At 44.1% G+C, this 19,175-nt stretch overlaps 1 protein-coding gene across 1 annotated transcript in view; it reads right to left on the bottom strand.

Moving 5' to 3' along the window:
- Positions 1-3,349: 3,349 nt before the first annotated feature.
- The window catches only part of KIF13A (kinesin family member 13A), a 201,719-nt gene continuing 185,893 nt past the window's right edge, over positions 3,350-19,175 (bottom strand). The window contains exons 34-38 of the mRNA XM_029943130.1: positions 18,617-18,728; positions 17,287-17,438; positions 16,709-16,813; positions 8,311-9,096; positions 3,350-4,941 (exon numbers count right to left, since the gene is read on the bottom strand). Of these exons, the coding sequence (XP_029798990.1) occupies positions 4,921-4,941; positions 8,311-9,096; positions 16,709-16,813; positions 17,287-17,438; positions 18,617-18,728 (1,176 nt within the window). The 3' untranslated portion in view covers positions 3,350-4,920. The remainder of the gene's footprint in view (positions 4,942-8,310; positions 9,097-16,708; positions 16,814-17,286; positions 17,439-18,616; positions 18,729-19,175) is intronic.

The raw sequence follows: 19,175 nt of genomic DNA, 5'->3' as shown, positions 1-19,175 counted from the left end.
CAAGCAAGCCTTCATGACTGCAGCTCTGACATCTTGATTGCCACCTCTGGGCCACTGTGGCCAGAACTACCTAGAAATGCCCGTTCCTGAATTCTGGACCCATGGAAACCATGTGAGATGTTCATTATTGTTTTAAGCCACTGAGTTTAAAAGTACTTCAATTTGCAACAATAGATAATGAATACTCTAGCTTTCTCACAAATGTATACCTTTATACATAAAAGGACAAGGGGACAGTGTGGGAAATTGACATCCATATCATCAAGACAGTCTTGAATGCAAGTGGTGCCAGGATTAGATCTTACCGCTTCATTTGTGGCGAAATGCTCTTTTCTTGGCAGTTGCTATGGCTAATATTTTAACTCTGGTGTTTTTAAATCGCTTGGCTCATTTGTGGTTGACCATACACTAGGTGTGAATTATGCTGATTCAGACAAGGGTGACTAACCAACTACACGAAGGCCCGGCTTTTGGCTCAGATTTTTAGTCAAGGAAAAACACTTCTACTCTTCTGGATTATACCCAAAAACCCATTCTCGACTACGGAAAGACAAAGTATAACAAAGAAACGTAAGGGCATCTTGGTATGGTTTGGTTCAGGCAGATATTTAGGAAAGGATGGCCCCCAAATAATGGTTTGAAGTTGTTATAAACACGCATGCATCCCACGTTTAAAATCTAGTTACAGATGTTTTAGGTTATGTGAAAGGGTCAAGCTGGTTTGTGCTATTCTAAAACCAATCTGGACCTTTCTTCTCCCTCTTCCAAGTGGATTTTCTTCCAGAGACACCAATTTCAAAACTTACCTCTTTCTTTGTAGAACACTCATTGTTCTATTAATCAGTCTCTGAGTGTCTTCATGAAGAGGGTCCCATAAGGATTAGGGAATTCCTTTCTCAAGGACAATCTGGTGCTGAGAAAATCCACAGTTAGCTTCAAGATGGTGGCCGTTGCCAACTGGGCTCAGATTACAGTGGCTGGGGCACTCAAAGCATCTTCTGGAATCACCGTCTTCTAAGAACTGTGCACAATGACACAGGCACCTAGTGAGCCCCACAGAGGGGAAATAGAACTTTTGCCAAGAAGACACAGAGGTGAGTGTGTGTCCCAGCACATCTGAAAGATAAAGACTAAGTTTTATGTCAACTTAAATTAACTCACTGTATCTAGGGGGAAAAATGACCACTAAGTGGCACTCAAACCTACAATGATCTTTCCCTTACCTCGGGGGATTAGAAACAAGTGGCAAGCAGGTTAAATTTTCTAATTTTGAATTTTGTTTTCATTCAAGTTCGTACTATTTTAAAGGGCAGAACTTGCCTGCTGGCATGGCCGTCTTGTGGTCGTCTACCTTCCAGGCTGCCCACTGGCGGGATGCTGCAGTAACCCCCCACCATCTGTGGGGCACGGCTGCGCGTAGAGCATACAGCTTTCCCTCCGGGTTGGAGTACCTGAGTATTACAGGCTCAGTGTTATCTGTCAGTGTAGGAGGCTCAATATTATGGAAAGGAACTTGTGCTCCTGGTACTGTAATAAGCAAGGTTAAGGGTAAACACATGACTGTGCTCTGGTGGCATATTTTTCTACTTTTAGCTCTTTTCATTCCCCAAAAGCCAGCAAGAATCTTATGCAATTACATCTTCCTTCAGGATTTCTTAGTGACAGGACCAGAGAGCTTTACTGTTTAAAAATGAAGATTAATCATGTCATTAGTTGTCTTTTTTTCCCCCAAAACTGTTCTAAAGCTTAAATATTTTAGGAGACAGTCAGTTAAGCATTTGACGCTTGATCTTGGCTTAGGTCTTGATTTCATGGTTCCCAGGATCAAGTCCCATATCAGGCTCTGGGCTGATAGCAAAGGGCCTGCTTGGGATTCTCTTTCCCTGTTTGTCCCTTCCTCACATGTGTAGGCATGTATGAGCACCTGCGCTCTCTCTTTCTCTCGCTCTCTCAATAAATAAGTAAACTTTAAAAAAAAGGCTTAAATTATAATATTTATCATTTTAAATTATTAATTGTAATTGTTAAAATAAGTATTGGCTAAAGCAGGATAAGCAGAAGTATTATCTTGCTCTTATTTAACTCTAAAGGTATTTTTATGAAGTCATTCTTCCCCAAAGCTGGGGCCCTAGAAACACAGGGCTACATTTTTGTTATGATAAAATATGTGTCCAAATACCTGTAAACAAACGTGAGGACACTAGTAATACTGTACTTAGGAAATCAGCTGTGAAACACATGCCTGTACTTAACTGGTTTTAGCATATTGGATAGTTTGATCTTTCCAAGTCATAATGACAAAGTCGATGACCAAATACCATTGATCTCATTCCATAGTAGAAGGAATGACAACTTGCTCATTTTGCTTTGAATTCTACTTGTAGTCATCTTTTATTTAAATATTAAATAACTGTTTTCTTCCCTCAATCCTATTCTATAAAATTCAAGTAACTTTGGGCCTTCCCTGCTCTCTACTTTCTCCTGGAAGTGGATGAAAGACATTCGTCCATCCAGGACAAGCTATATCTAATTCTTTTTATTATTATTAAATGCTTTATTTTTTTGAGAGACAGAGCATGAGCAGGGGAGGGGCAGAGAGAGAGGGAGACACAGAATCGGAAGCAGGTTCCAGGCTCTCAGCTGGCAACACAGAGCCTGATGCAGGGCTCGAACCCGCAGACTAGGAGATCATGACCTGAGCAGAAGTTGGATGCCTAACTGACCCAGGTGCCCTGACTACATCTAATTCCGGCCCTGTTCAGAAAGGCTACCGTGAGCAACGGAGATTTCTCTGAAAACGTTGTGCTCTACCCTTGTAAGATAAACCTTTCATATGCAGCTACCATCAGCCACTATGTCACACGGTGGCGGGACACTGCTACTTGGTCTCTCAAAGACGTGCCTATGTGCGGGGAACACGTCCCGCACGCCTTGTTCTGTCTGCTGCAGATGTTGCGCTGGTCAGTCTGGAACCCGAGACTCAGGACTCTGTACTCTGGATGTGCCCTGTCGTCAGGGTCCTGCTATTCCAGGATATGTCACTGGACATGACACAGGCGGAGACCGACAGAAGCATGGGCTGAATCCAGGATCTGTCACCCTCCCACTGACCCACCCCTCTGACCTTGGTTTTCCATCATCATACGGTAAATAACAGCGGCCCCTAGGCACCCCTGTGGTGAGGATTAAGCAAGATGCTATGTGTCAGACGCTGGGACCAGTGCCTTGGACAGAGCAAACCCTCAGTGGATGGTGGCTGTTACTATTACCACGACATGTATACACGTACACACACGGGAAATTAGATCTGAAGCTAATTGGCAGAGTTATTAAAGACAAACAACTGATGTTTTAAAATCTGAATTAGACAATCTGTATTCTAACACACACGCACACACAGACACACACACACAATCTGTACCAATTAAATACAATAAAGTTGAAAGGGGATATAAATTACAGTTCTTTTTTTTTTTTTAAAACAGACAATAGTAAAATACTACAGTCAGCTCACTATACACAAAAGTCATCAACAGCAGCTTCTCATGAAAGTCTCCAAAATCTTACTCACGGCCAAGAACTGAAAAGGAAAAATGTAGAGAATGTCCACATTCTCTCTCTCCCACAGCACATTTATTGCTGTCCATCTGCACCGATTTTACAGGCATCTACGTACAGAACAGGCGCAAAAAGTACTTCCGTAAAAATTTCCACAGTAATCCTTCGATTCTCGGTTACCCGGAGAACTCTGCCCATGAAGACGTGGACAGCAGGCCATCTGCTGCAAGCGTGGAGAAGCGGGGACCTAGCAACGTAATAGCTCATCCCATGCCTTCAGCGTTTTCCAGAACGGACGTAAAATTAACAATAGCAAAACCACACGACGAAACCTACCGATGCAAAACGAAAAGCCACAAAAAGACAAAAATCAACATCCCCTCCCCTCCCCAACGCCAACTCCAGGCACGTCCTTGTGTTCTCTTAATGGTAATACTGCTCTCTGAATTCCCCGGGCTCGGCCAGGCCGAACCACAACCACAACCACGGACGGGGTGAGGGAGGCTGGAGTCAGGGCCCCGGGCACGTCGACAGTTACAACACAGTGTCACATCCAGCAGGTGGAGGCCAGGTGAAGGCGGAGGAACACAGCTGTGAGATTTTTCAGCGTGCTTTATGAGACAGGACCGCGAACGGCTGCCTGCGGCCTGGCAGCCAAGAGGAGGGTGGCACCCGGCTCGCAGCCGGACAGATATGTACACACAAAACGAGGGAACAGCAGAAACGTTCAGTCTTATGTAAGTTCTTTGGTTGTAAAGAACAGCATTCTGTAACCTTTCCCGCAAAAGGGATTTGCAACCTCATTCTTAGGCAATCAGATCTTTTTCATCTGCTCGTGTATAAGAGATTACCTAAGTGGTTTTGTAACCAAGTCCAGTACCTTAGGATTTTCTAGAAACCACTTTTATCTGCATTTTCGTGTGCAGTCTTGTCTGTCTCCGAACAGACATACTATAGATAAACATTTCATATACATCATATATATTATTTATAAAAAAAAGAGCATGGACTCCAGATTCTACAGTAAGAGCTGATTAAAACTGTACAAGAACAAAGTCTGTTTGAATCTGTGGCGGTTTCTACACAGTGGGTGTGTGTGGTGGGAAGTGCAAACAAAAATACTGCCACTTAATTCAATCCAGGATTTCCGGTTCTCTGGCTTTCCGGAAAAAGCAGAGGCTGCCGATTCACCCGAGTGACAAAGTGCCGGCTTCTCCCAGCCGGGGAGGAGGAGGCAGGGGGCCCGCGAAGCGCGTGTCTTCGGCACGCTGGTCCGGGGTCGCTGGCGGGGCCGCAGCATGTGTGACAGGCGAGGCTGGTGCTCCAGGAGGCAGGCGGGAGCGGGGCAGCGCCCGCTGCCTTTCACCGGGTGCTCGTGTTACCCTGGAAGGCAGACGCTGGTGAGTTCAGGCTCCGCCCCCCCCAATCGCCACCCCCCACCCCCCCCCACACCACGGCACCCACGGGCCCACTTTCACCTAGACATCGCCCACCCACACAAGGGGCTCTCTCTGAATGCACCCACAGGACCCATTTTATTATGCAATCCCGTTCTAGGAGTTACACTGCCCCAAGGGGAAGCTCATAGCAAAAGTAATGACAGCAAGATCCAGTGTTAAAGTAAAAAAACTGTTGTCGCCACTTACGAAAGCCAAATAGTATTACAACAAAAATACTAAAGCAATAAAAAAAAAAAAATCACCATACTCCCACATCACCCTGGTACAACAATGTTTTTGTAAATTCTACTATTATTTTATTTTTTAATTTCTTTTTACATTTTATTTATTTTTGAAAGACAGAGAGGCAGAGCGTAAACAGGGGAGGAGTAGAGAGAAAAAGAGACACAGAATCGGAAGCAGGCTCCAGGCTCTGAACTAGTGGTCAGCACAGAGCCCAACGTGGGGCTCAAAGCCATGAACCATGAGATCATGACCTGAGCTGAAGTCAGACACTCAACCAACTGAGCTGAGTCAGCCAAGCACCCCTACTTCTATTTAAAAAAATTTTTTGTAACATTTATATATTTTGGAGAAACTGAGAGACAGAGTGTGAGTGGGAAGGGGGCAGAGAGAGAGGGAGACACAGAATCTGAAGCAGGCTCCAGGCTCTGAGCTGTCAGCAGAGTCCGACACGGGGCTCGAACCTGAGCTGAAGTTGGACACCCAAACAACTGAGCCATCCAGGCGCCCCCGTAAATTCCATTTTTAAAAAGAAGGATTTGGGGGCACCTGGGTGGCTCAGTCGGTTAAGCCTCCGACTTCGGCTCAGGTCAGATCTCACGTTCATGGGTTCGAGCCCCGAGTCAGGCTCTGTGCTGACAGTTAGCTCAGAGCCTGGAGCCTGCTTCCGGTTCTGTGTCTCCTTCTCTCTCTCTCTGCCCCTCCCCCTCTCATGCTCTGTCTCTCTCGGTCTCAAAAATAAATAAAAAGAACATTAAAAAAAAAAAAGAAGGATTTGGCAGGAACACACTATTCTGGAGCCTCTGAAAACAAAAACCAGGTCCTGATCCTGTTGTAGGATCTACATAATCCAAGCAATGGAACGAAGGGAGGGATTGTTGTCTCTTCCTCTTCTTCTTTTTTTTTTTTTAATGCTTTTTAATTTATTTTTGAGAGAGAGAAAGACAGCATGAGCAGGGGAGGGTCAGAGAGAGAGGGACACACAGAATCCAAAGACAGGCTCTAGACCCTGAGCTGTCAGCACAGAGCCCGAGACAGGGCTCGAACCCGCAAACCGTGAGATCATGACCTGAGCCAAAGTTGGAGGCTCAATCGACTGAGCCACCCAGGGGCCCCTGTCTCTTCCTCTTCTACAGCCCTCAGCCACCCCCTATCGCTGCCGCAGAGGGGGTCTGTGAAGACCGAGCCCCTCCTCTGCCCTGCACTAAAGTGGCGGGTCAGCTGAGGAGGGGGAGGGCAGCGGCTCCCGGGAGCCTGAATTGTGGAGAGGCACCCTCAATACCTCTCGGGGGGTCTGCTGCACACTTAGGTTTGAGAAGCATTACATTAGCCCTTGGACTTCATGGAGGAAGGACTGAAAGGCTGATGCAGGCCGGCAATGCAGATTCTGCCTGAGGACCCCAGTGAAGGAAGCCAAAGGCTTTTAAACAAACAGGTGGCTGATTCATGGGCAAAGAACAGTAACAAGTAACTTTATTCTTAGTCTTATGTTGGTGGGGGGAAAGTCTTTTGTTTTTATTATAAGAAATGATCATCTGGGTTTCTGCGGTTTATTTAGGAGTATGCTGTGTAAGTGACTACACTGATAGGTTAAGGGCTAGTATGAAAAGAGGGTAGAGCTTGTGGGGGCAAAGCCACCAAACCAGAATAACTTCCTCAGCAAAGCAGAGACCGATGGTACCATATCTTTCTAGATTATCTTTCTAGTTCTGTCTGCTTTGTTTTGCTAAATTCTGGCCCTCCCATTCCCCTCATTCAGCTGCAGTGGGGGCCTGGGGACGAAACAGTGACCCTGGAGGGAAAAAACGCTGGCTTTCAGGAGCTGAGCCCCCAGAGGGGAATAGAGGTGGATAATCTCTCATTTATCGCTGTTTTCCTTAGGACTGTCAGCAAACATCCAGTTTGTTCCATCAGTTTAGGAATGAAACTAAACAGCTAAAATTATTAAACTATAAAATTTAACATTATAACCAACCTGGTAACTTCCAAAGCCCCAACTTCAACTGCTCTGGGAATTCACCTATGCATTCCCCAAACATGCTCTTTTATCTATGGGCACCAAATGACGGTTTGTTCTTCTTCTTCTTTTTTTTTATGTTTATTTATTTTTGAGAGAGAGGGAGACAGAGCATGAGCAGGGGAAGGGCAGAGAGAGAAGGAGACACAGAATCTGAAGCAGGCTCCAGACTCTAAACTGTCAGCACAGAGCCTGATGCTGGGCTTGAACTCACAACCTGTGAGATCATGACCTGAGCCTAAGTCAGACACCCAACCAACTGAACCACCTACGGTGCCCCAAATGACGGTTTTTTAAATCAATCCTACCATGCATGCCTCCCTTCCCCCATGCCTCTGAAATTGGGATGTGTCTTACACATCTGCTAATGTGAAGTGTTTTCATTGGAAGTATTTTTTGTACTGATACATAAAATAATGGTTTATCTAGTAATTATAGAAATCACAGATTTCACGAAATATGGTAAATGCTACCTGAATGCTTTGGGATATCCAGTAATTAAACATCTCAGGAAATAATATGAGATTGAATGATCTTTGTTATGTGAAAGCTTAATCTGTCACCAACCCACATGCCAGTTAGAAAAGCCACTGGTCCAGGGCGCCTGGGGGTCTCAGTCGGTTGAGCATCTGACTTCGGCTCAGGTCATGATCTCACGGCCTGTGGGTTTGAGCCCTGTGTAAGCTCTGTGCTGACAGCTCAGGACCTGGAGCCTGCTCTGTCTCTGTGTCTCCCCACGACCTCTGCCCCTCCCCCGCTCATGCTCTGTGCATCTCACTAAAGTAAATAATAAATAACTTAAAACATTATATATAAAAAAAGGCCACTGGTCCTATATATTCCGGTGTCCCACGAGAGGCGGCCCAGAGCGGGCTGGGCGGCACCCAGCGCTGGGCGTGAGCTTGCTCTGCAGCGAGCCCGTCTTCCCGGTCAGAAGCAGGAGTGAACCTCTCCTGCTGAGTCCCGCGGTGAAGCGCCTGTGGGGGTCGGGGCACTACCAGGCAGGCCCCCCAGCAGTACCGGACACAGAGGACTGCCCCTGGAATTCATTACCTGGTCTTTCTCTGCCGAGGAATGCAGCTGGGCGGGGCCCTGTGGCCCATCTGAGACACTCTTCCTGTCCATTTTATTGGATAGGTTTCTTTGAGAAAGCTCTCCAGAAGAATCCGTCAAACCGTCAAAATCCTTCCCATCGGACACACCCATAAACTCTGTGAAAGAATGGTCCTCAAGGATGTCTGTGGTGTGCTCGATGGTCACTTCCCTGGGGTAAAACTCTCTGGCTGGTTGGCCGTTCCTGCTGGAGCAGGCATCTTGGCCTGGACAGGAGCCAGTCCTGTGGAGTGTTTTGGAGTTTTTCTCAGGGATGCTTTGGGGTGATGGGCTCCCTTTGGCTAAGGCACTGTTTTCCTTGAGTGGCACCATAATGATCTTCTCTTTAACCAAGCCTCTTTCTAGTTCTGTCCGCTCTTTGTTGGAGGACAATCTGAGATCATGCACCAATGACGGTCCGTAATGCTCACTGGAGTCCGTATCCTTTGTCGGAATGGCTAGCTGGTCTGAGCTGTCACTAGAAGGGACCGCCATGTCGGACAGAGTGGCGTTGGAGGCACTGTGGGAAAAGTAGCCGCTGGTAATACTGCTGGTGGTGGGGCTACGGGACACTTCTTTCTCCAAGACCCTTGAGTTCACCAAATCTACCTTAGAGGAAAACCACTCTCTGTTCTCCAAGCTGGCATTGTAAACACTGAAGTCCGCAAACTCCACAGGCACATATGGCTGGGAACTTGTCAGCTTCCTGTTAAGAGCCTCCAGATCATTTTCCTCCTCCTCAGAGTCCTATAGTAATGAAGGAAAAGTCACTCGTTAGTTCCTTATGGCGACGTTACTGTCGAGACCAGTTTTAAATACATTCCTATTAAAGGCATTCACATTCGCATGTGTAGTGTTCATATTTTTCTCTCTTCCTGCGTTTGGTTACATCTTGTCACCCACGGTGGACACAAGTGTATTATTCTCAGAGATATGAAAGCATAAACCCATGATTGCCTCATACATAGGAGATTTATTTCTTCTTTGCTCACTCACTGCTAATTAGAAATGCTTCCTTCCCTGTTTTACGTGCAGTGGACTCTTAATTAATTTTAATTGATGATTAGTTTTCAGTTGTGACGTTTCCCTTTGCTAATTAAATGAGGACAGGGACAGCCAGGGGCAGAGTAGAGCTGCTGCTTCATTTGTTCTTACAATCCTCGCTTTGGGAAGCCAAGCGCAGGTAGGTTAGGTAATGTGTATAAGGTTTCTGAGCTATTTTATGGGGAGGGAGGGCAATAAAATAAAGATTTCAACAGTGAAAAGGCCAATGAACATGATTTCAACACCCATTCCCCGTGTTACACTAAACGCTGTCAGGCTGTAAAATACTACCAGTAGGTCTAACAATGAGCACTTTCTAGGGTTTTGGAGAAGCGTGGATAGAGGATTTGGCCATAAGATGAGAAGACAGTGAGACTTAAACAAAAATACCCTTTGTCAAGTAGCTTCTTTTGTAAAGACAGAAGTGGGTACTCTCCATTCCCCAGTCTCTCTCTTGTGTTTGGTGAAAACCAATATAAAACATGTACATGTTTTATGTTCAAATAAAAATAAATGATAAGGAGTGACTAGCTGGCTCAGTCAGTAGGGCATGCACCTCTTGATCTTAGGGTCATGAGTTTGAGCCCCACGTTGGACATAGAGCTCACTTAAAAAAGAAAAACAATATCACTATCTAGTCATTTCTAATTAACCACATAAACAAATATTCTTCTTCTCTGAAAACATGCCTTTCATTCTATGAGTATTCATCAAGCATCCACTGTATGCCAGTCATTGTCCCCAAAACTGGGAATGCCAATGTTGAGCAAAACTAGGCATGGTCCCTGCCCTCATGGAGTTAGGACTTTGAGTCCTTGTTTTTAGAATGATCCTAGACCTGTTTTGTGGATGGAAATTTCATTTGGTATAATAATAAGGAGACTGTAAAGACCTGGAACTGAAACGTTAACCTTCCTCATTAAAGAATCATTTCAAAAGGCTGAGGAGAGAGAGAGGTGGAGAAGGTGAAGAAGAACATGACTGAAGGAGATGGGAGACGGTAGTTCACAAATTAACATAAATTTCATCTACTGAATTTTACAGTAATAATTTCTTTTGTGTAAGTTGCTAAATAACTAAATGAACACCTTAATAGTCTTCAGAGCTCCTTAGTTTTTAAAATAACTTGACTATAAATTATGTAAAAGCATCAGTTGTCTAAATTCCATGGTTATTAATCAAAGGTGAGGGGTACCTGAGTGGCTCAGTCGATTGAGCCTCCAACTTTGGCTCAGATCATCATCTCGCAGTTTGTGAGTTTGAGCCCAGAATCGGGCTTTGCTCTGACCATGTGGAGCCTGCTCAGGATTCATTCTCTCCCTCTCTCTCTGCCCACCCCCCCACTTGGACTTTCTCTCTCAAAAACAAATAGACTAAAAAAAAGAAAAACAAAAAACAAAGGTGAATGAGTATCAAGTATCACTGATAAAAATTCCAGAAATGAGCAAAACAAAATTTTTGGCAACACTAATCTCGCCACCTTATTTTTAGCTACTTTCTAAATCAAGTTTCATTAAAAAAGGGGGTGGAGGGAATGTTTGGAAAGGCGTAAAGATTAGATAGAATTCAATCAGTAGCGTTTGCCCATATTTTCTTGAGTCTCTACTTGACATGCTTATTTGGTTTAAAAAATTTTTTTAAAGTTTATTCATTTATTTTGAGAGAGTGAGAGAGTGTGTATAATTTGGGGAGGGACACAGAAAGGGAGAGAGACTATCACAAGCAGGCTCTTCAGTGTTAGCACAGAGCCCCATGTGGGGTCTGTCTCATGAACCATGAGATCATGACTTGAGCCAGGATCAAGAGTTGGATGCTTTTTAAAAAATTATTTTAGTGTTTATTTATTTTTGGGAGAGAGAGAGAGAGTGTGAACAGGAGTGGGGGGGGGGCAGAGAGAGAGGGAGACACAGAATCCTAGGTAGGTTCCAGGCTCTGAGCTGTCATAACAGAGCCTAACATGGGGCTAGAACCCACGAACCATGAGATCATGGACTGAGCTGAAGTCAAACGCTTAACCAACTGAGCCACCCAGACTCCTCAAGAGTCAGATGCTTAACTGACCAAGCCATCCAGATGCTTTCTGCTTGACATGTTTAGACTCAAAATTGAATTTCTAGTGTTTGTATTAGATTTCTTTCTTTCTTTTTTAAAGTAAGCTCTACTCCCAATGTGGGGCTCAAACTCATGACCCCAAAATCAAGAGCTGCATGCTTTACTGACTGAGCCAGACAGGTGCCCCTTCCCCCTTATATTTCCTTTTGATTTCAGCTGGCAAAGAAATATAAGTCCCCAAGCCCTGGAGTCTTTGATGCAATTAATTACTGCAAAGGTAGTTGTCGAAAAGAAAACCACATCTTAATATGAGAATTAGTAATGTGGAGACCTTTTCATGCCTGAAGTTATTTCTTCTCCAGACTGAGGAAAGGCCTCTCATCCTAAAACACAACTTTGCTGAATGAATTATTCATAGTTTACTATGTAGTAACAGGAACACATTTATCAAACTCACAAATATAAAAAATGTATTCTTAAAGGACTAGAAGGAACTTAGTAAAACTGAAGAGTATACAAAACCACCAAGAGATTAAGTTCAAATAGGGATCAGTACATAGTGTTGCACTTGGGATGGGACTCGGGGAGAGGAATGACCCAAGAGAGAGAAGCTAGAGGAGTTGGGATAAGTTATCTAAAAAAAAAAAGGAAAGAAAGAAACGAATTAAGCAAGCAAGCTCAGTAGAGATTAAACATTTCCCAACATGTAATCAGACTAAAGGTTTATTGAGTTATTGCCTCTAAGGAGAAAAATGAGGACTTAAAATTGGCTTAACCTGTGCCGTAAGGGAATTTGGTTAGACAGACTTTCTACTCCAGAAATATTTATCACTGTATCTTCAAGGAGACTAAGCTAAGCACTAAGCACCTTCCTACTATGTCTTAAGAACCAAAAGGTTTAAAACCCTACCTAAAAGTGACACATGAAGTCAAGTTCTCAAGGCTTTCTATAGCTACAGTCTTCATGATCTGACTTTTGCAATTCAGTGTATGCAGCTGATATTTACCGCTAGATAACACACCTTGAGTTTAAGAAGGGATCAAAACTTACATTAAAGCAGTGACTCCTGGCAAGGAGCCTCACTTGATTAAAGTCATGTTCACTTCCACTGGAATGGGGTCTGTGTGTTCTCCACACAGGGAGGTGGTCTCTTTTCAGAAGGACTGTATCAGCCTAGGGCCCCAGTACTTCTGTCCATGGTACTAAAAGACGGGCAGCCTTTTCTGGAAACCACAGCAACAGGGCAACTGAAACTGCACTATTTTGAGGAGCATCTGGAGTCCCTGGGTCACCCCAATTCTGCTGAGGGATGACGGAGCCTTTGTTCTTATGCTCACATTAGCTGTGAGACTTTGGGCCAGTCACTCAGCTGTAAAATGGAGAAATAAACTATGCTGTCTATGCAAGACTCAAGAGACGGAGAAGTGATTTCCTTTCTAATCGTCGCTCTGCTTAATGACTTAAAAATACAGACTCCAAAGGGATATTGTTGCCTTTATGTTATTCAAACAAGACAGGAAGTACATTTGTATATCTTCCCAAATTGAGCAGACAACAAACCCTGCTTTAAGAATCAAGTCTCGGTAGGGTGATTAGCTCGGTCTGTTAAGCATCTGACTCTTGATTTGACACAGGTCATGATCTCACAGTTTGTGGGTTCGAGCCCCATGCCAGGCACCATGCTGGTGGTGCAGAACCAGCTTGGAATTCTCTCTCCCTGTGCCTCTCCTGCTTGTGTGCGAGCACTCTCTCAAAATAAATAAATAAACTTAAAAAACTTTTATAAAATAAAAGAATCAAGCCTAGCTATATTTAACTATATCCTATGTGAAATTATCAAAAATGATTTCATACTCTGTTGATCAGACTGAACCACTGATTCACCCTCTGATTTTTCAAGAGTGGAAAAGGGAAGAGTGAACAGGGAACAAAGGAATAAAGCAGATTATGTCCACTTGTAAGAGGAGAAATAAAATGAAAGTTTCCCAAAGAGAACCAGAACCTCAGATCAAGCAAGAAATATCCTTAAAATCTACCAAAACATCCTGGAAAAGCCACTATCTGAAATAAATCAAACAGTTCAATCAATAGTTTCAGAGATGAAGAGTATGGAGACAGATTTTTTTCCTTTTTTTTATTAAGAAAAACTTTAAAAAATGTTTTTTAATGTTTATTTAATTTTGAGAGTGACAGAACAGGTGTAGGGGAGGAGCAGAGAGAGAGGGAGCCACAGAATCTGAAGCAGGCTCCAGGCTCTGAGCTGTCAGCACAGAGTCCAATGCGGGTTTAAACCCATGAACCACGAGATTCTGACCTGAGCTGAAGGTGGACACTTAACTGACTGAGTCACGCACCCCTAAAAAAACTTTAAAAAATTTTTTTAATGTTTTTTATTTATTTTTGAGAAACAGAGAAAGACAGCACAAGCAGGGGAGGGTCAGAGAGAGAGGGAGACACAGAATCTGAAGCAGGCTCCAGGTTCTGAGCTGTCAGCACAGAGTCTGACGTGGGGCTCGAACCCACGAACCATGAGATTATGACCTGAGCTGAAGCTGACACCTAGCTCACTGAGCCACCCAGGTGTCCCTAAAAACAACTTTTAAAAAATGTTTTATTTATTTAAGTAGTTTCTACCTCCAACGTGGGGCTCAAACTCATGACCCCAAGATTAGGAGTCACATGGTCTTCTGACTGAATAGACAAGAGCCCCTCTTTCTCTTAAAAAAAAAAAAACTATAGGGGCACCTGGGTGGCTCAGTCAGTTGGGCCTCCGACTTCAGCTCAGGTCATGATCTCACATTTGTGGGTTTGAGCCCCTCATCAGGCTCTGTGCTGACATTTCAGAGCCTGGAGCCTACTTCTGATTCTGGTCTCCCTCTCTCTCTGACCCTCTCTGCTCATGCTCTGTCTCTCTCTTCTCAAGATTAAATTAAAAAAATATTTTAAAAAATTATAAATAAAAAAACCAAATATATATATATTTTGAGCTGAAGTCAGAGCTCAACTGACAGCCACACAGGAACCCCTCTTTCTCCTTTTTTAAAGATTTTGTTGTTATTGTTTTGAGCCAGATTTCTTTTTTTTAATTTTTGAAAAATTTTTAGTGTTTACTTATTTTTGAGAGAGAGAAACAAAGAGAGAGGAAGAGAGAGAGCGTGAGGAGAGGAGAAACAGAGAGAGAGTGGGAGACACAGGCTCCAGGCTCCAAGCTGTCAGCACAGAACCCAACATGGGGCTCGACCCATGAACCGTGAGATCATGACCTGAGCTGAAGTTGGACGCTTAACCGAGCCGCCCAGGCGCCCAATTTTGAGCCAGATTTCTAAGGAGAGTAGAGGCAGTTCTCTCAAGATGCCAGCAAGAAAACCCCCTACTCAGTAGACTTCAAGGTGTGTGTAACCACACAGAGGCTAAGTGCCGCTTGAGAGTTGGTGGGTTAAGAGAAGCCAGTTCCATCTTACCCTCTGCTAGCTAAAAGTTCGGAGATGGGTTTTATGTCAAAATAATACAAGGAAAGTAAAGAAAATAACAAAGAGGCAAACTCTGTCAACAGTGAAACCATCTGCTGGGTAGTCCCAGAAGGGTCATCCAGGAGCCTCCTGATGGGTGTTCTACCAAAATGGATCGTTACACAACTGACTACCCATGCACCATGGTGGTAGGTTCCACATCATCCCACAGATCCAACCAGCCAGAGAGCCAGAGAGTTTGAAGGGGTCACAAACTAGCCACTTGGCCTTTTTAGCCCATGCTGCAGCCTTATTAATCAAGCAGGGAGAGGTCAAGTAAGTGACTGAGCAATGTATTAGGATTGGGAGATGTAGGGGAAGGTGTGGACGTTGACCCTCTTCTCCAGCAGGAACTATGATGGAGTTTTGGGATTGAGGGGCAGGGAGGAGGTAGAGACAATGGTGGGGAGGACAGAGGTGAGGAAACGGGGCCTTTTCGTGTGTCCTCCACGTACAGGAGGAAGGAGAAGGTCATTTCCTAAGGCGCGTAGGCTCTCCCAGCATGCAAGTGGGTGGCCAGGGGCATTCCTGGGTTAAGTTCCTGTTCGGTTCACACAGTGCGCAGCAGGAGCCCATTTTAGAACTGTTAGAGGACCTCACACCCTTGCGTCTCTGGCCCGGGTCTGACATGTGCAGCTGAGAAAGGAAACCTCCCACGGGCTGCCCACAGATCAGCCCGTCCGCAGATGTAAACAGAGGGCAGCTCTGCCTTGCTCCAACCGGCTTCACTTTTTCAAAGCCTAGGAAGCCCCAGGAAAGTGAAAGCTGAAACACAAGATAAGAGAACTGTTTCCAGGCCCGGGAATACAGTTTGTTTTTTATTTTATTTTATTTTTTAAAGTTATTTATTTTTAGAGAGAGAGAGAGAGAGAGAGAGAGAGCACAGCAGGATGTGGGGCTTGAACCCAGGCACCGTGAGAGCATGACTTGAGCTAAAACCAAGTGTCGGACGCTTAACCGACTGAGCCGCCAGGCGCCCTACAGTTTGTTTTCTGAATTGAGGTATCACTTATAATCTCACGTGCCTGGTATAACAGCGTCTTAAAAATGATTTTCAAATGTGTAATTTGAAAACCAAGAGCTGGGGATGGGCATTTCACAGGCAGAGTTTCGATCTACCTGTGGCTGAAATACAGATAAGCCATCCCAAGAGTCTGCCTGACCCTGAGGGGTTGGGGCCCATTTTGGCTGAGGTGCCGAGACAGTAATGGGGACAGAGAGCATTTGCCGCGGGGCTTCAAGCTGCAGGATCAGTTTAGCGGGAGCATCAGGCGCCACGAAAGGAGCTTGATTTCAAACACACCCACAGCTAAGTGCATGATTACTCACTGCAAGTAAGTGTAACTCCTCTAGGTAGATTAACTTCAGAATCTGGGCAGTATGCAGAGACAGTTAGAAAGATCCAGAATCAGTTAAAGTGATCTCCTTATTAAAGGCTAGACCCTTTTTAAATACTAGAATCAGTAAGAGAGCCTTTTCCCCTTTCTCTAAGCGAGTCCATACGAAGCAAAGAAAAAGAAAAAAGAATGAATTTAGAAGACTCAAAGGTCATGGTTGACATTCATGCAACATTTCATTACCAGTGATCACATTTTTTCTTTAAAATAGAGAGAGAGAGAGAGAGAGAGAGAGAGAGAGAGAGAGACTCAATACGTTATCTTAATTTCTTCGTAAAGGATTTGGATGCTTATCTGTGAAAAGGGCCTTAAAACCCACCACCAGGCAATATGACAGAAATGGTTCCGGAACTTACAATCTTCTTCTCACGTTTGCTATTGTGCTCTGGTGGCATGCTGCTGCCATTGCTTCCCGAGGGCACAATGCAGCCAGGGTTATGTGGCTGAGGTGGAGGCATGCTCTGCAAAGGTTAAGACACACAGATGCATCACACACAGAAGACGCCGACAGCCAAAATACACGGTTAAGTACGTGCAAGTTAGCAAAGCAACACAAACACATGTATCCGTGTGAGTAGTGCGGAGATTTCACGGGCTGAAGTTAAAACCACTGATGAAATCACAAGACCACACAGACCAATGGCAAAGAGCATAACTGGTTTTATCAAATTAAAAAAAAAAAAGAAAGCCTGTACTATTTTCCAAACACCTAGGGAACATCTCTTTCTTGCTTGGAATGTTAAAAAAAATATTTTGAAAAGCTATAAGCGGAAAGAAAATAACCGCAATAACAACACACAAAAAATCCCAGCATGACCCTGCGTGACCCACACGTGCCCACATGCAGCACCCAGCTTGTTAACGCAGCCTGTCGCTGCTCCCCAGGCCACACGGTTCTGTTCCAGTTTACGCGGTAGAGAACTCGGGCGCTTACCTCCTGGCTGAGAAGAGGCCTCGCTTCAAGAGCTATCCTTCTCTTATGCTCCTCTTTTACCGGCATTAGGGGTTTGAAAAACTTTGGCGGCTGGGGAGAGAATGCTTTAAAAGGACTGACTGTTAAGGCGTGAGGGTTCTCTGACGTACAACCTGGGGAAGACAGACAGGCATGATTCACAGGCACAGAGCGCTTTAACCAGCGCCTGGAAAACGCAGCCATCACCTAGCCAGAGCAGGATCTGGTGTAACACAGAAATTAACATGCTAACATTTGGCTGAAGGTTCAAACAGACGTTGAGCAAGGATGGAGAAGCATCTACCAACTCACAAAGAGTCATCAAAGAGCTGGGCGGCATCGAAGAAAAGCAGAAACTAAATTTTCTACCTTCTTTTTAAGATCCGGCTTGAAGTGCCACCTAGCAGACCGATTTCAACTCATGCTGATTTTCCATTGCTCTGAATTCCTGGACTCTATTGTCTGTGCATGCATTTGGGCCCCTTATCATTTATTACCAAATTTTCTATGCATCTCATTCCAGAGTTAGATTTTAGGATTTAGAATGGTACCTTTTTGTATCTTTCACTGCATAGAGCAAGTAGAGGTTCAATAAACATTCAATGAACGGATCATGTATAAATTTTCCTGCAAGCCCCCTTTTCTCTCAAGCCACGCTGCTCCGCAAGGCTAAGGAAGAACACTTCCTCCTTCTTGCTTTCACTTATTTCTGGCCTTTTAGGGCCTCTTTTCCTCCTGTATTTTTTCCCCAATTCTCTGGTATAGTGTCATTTAGTAGGTAAAATATAAGCTGATTTACGTATTCAAAGAATGCTATTCCTTTCAGGGCACTGGGAGGTTACATTAGGGAATAATGCTGTCACTGATCAACCTCATTTTGGTATCATTTTTGAAACTGCTTTGGGAACCAAAAAATTCTTACAAAAATCTTGTGAGTACAAAAATATCACACAGGTAGATATTCTTTTGGTAAAGAATGAAGTCTAAGCATAATACATTACATACTTAAGATTGGGTGTGTCTCAAAACTGACTTTAAATTCAGGAAATGATGTGGGGAAAAAGGATTTGAAAATTCTAACGTACTACACAAAACGCCTGTTATTATTATTATCTGGAATATATACTGGTGACAAAGCAAAAAGAAATCAAATAAGTGAACGTTTGACATGTTTCAGTCAAGAAGACAGTTTGGAATCTTCCGGCCCACTAGAATTTCAGGTTCTTATCTTATTATATGCCACCTATGAAAGGGCTTCCCCCCATGCTCTCCTAAGACATTATTAAGAAAGAACACAGAAAAACCATCTCACCACTGTTTTCTTTACTCCTTCGAGGCGAATCCCTGGGTAAAGTTCCATAACAGGCTATATCTTGGTAACTGGAGCTGTAGTCAGACATGTCTAACTGGTTCTCTAACCAACCCTACAAGGTACAGACATGGGTTAGCGGTAATTAAGTTCCTTTAAAGTGAGAAATGAAGCCCAGATTTTAGTTGTGTTCTAATTTTTAAAGGCAGTATGTGCTCTTCCTTATTTTTATTGTACAATATTTCCCAAATAGAAGAAAGCACGAATGGCTGAATGACATGACCAATACGGTCATACCCAAGATATAGCTGGAATATTCATGTTAACCTGTATCATGTGCGTTCAAGATCTAATACCAATCATTACAAATCGAGTAAAATCCCCTCCGGAAGCCCTGAGTCCCATTCATTTTCTTTCCTCCCCAGAGACAGCCACTTTGATAAATTTGGTATGTATCTAGCATGACTGCATAATTTAAAGGCAACCATGAAACACTTTTCAGGGTGAAATGGTTCGCTGATAATTCTGCCTGGGTAGCAGGCACACTTGGGATTGCCCCAGA

This window comes from Suricata suricatta, chromosome 7, assembly GCF_006229205.1.
Source record: "Suricata suricatta isolate VVHF042 chromosome 7, meerkat_22Aug2017_6uvM2_HiC, whole genome shotgun sequence".
NCBI lineage: Eukaryota > Metazoa > Chordata > Mammalia > Carnivora > Herpestidae > Suricata > Suricata suricatta.
Note: the sequence above shows the minus strand (reverse complement) of the source record. Positions and strands in the feature narration are given on the sequence as shown.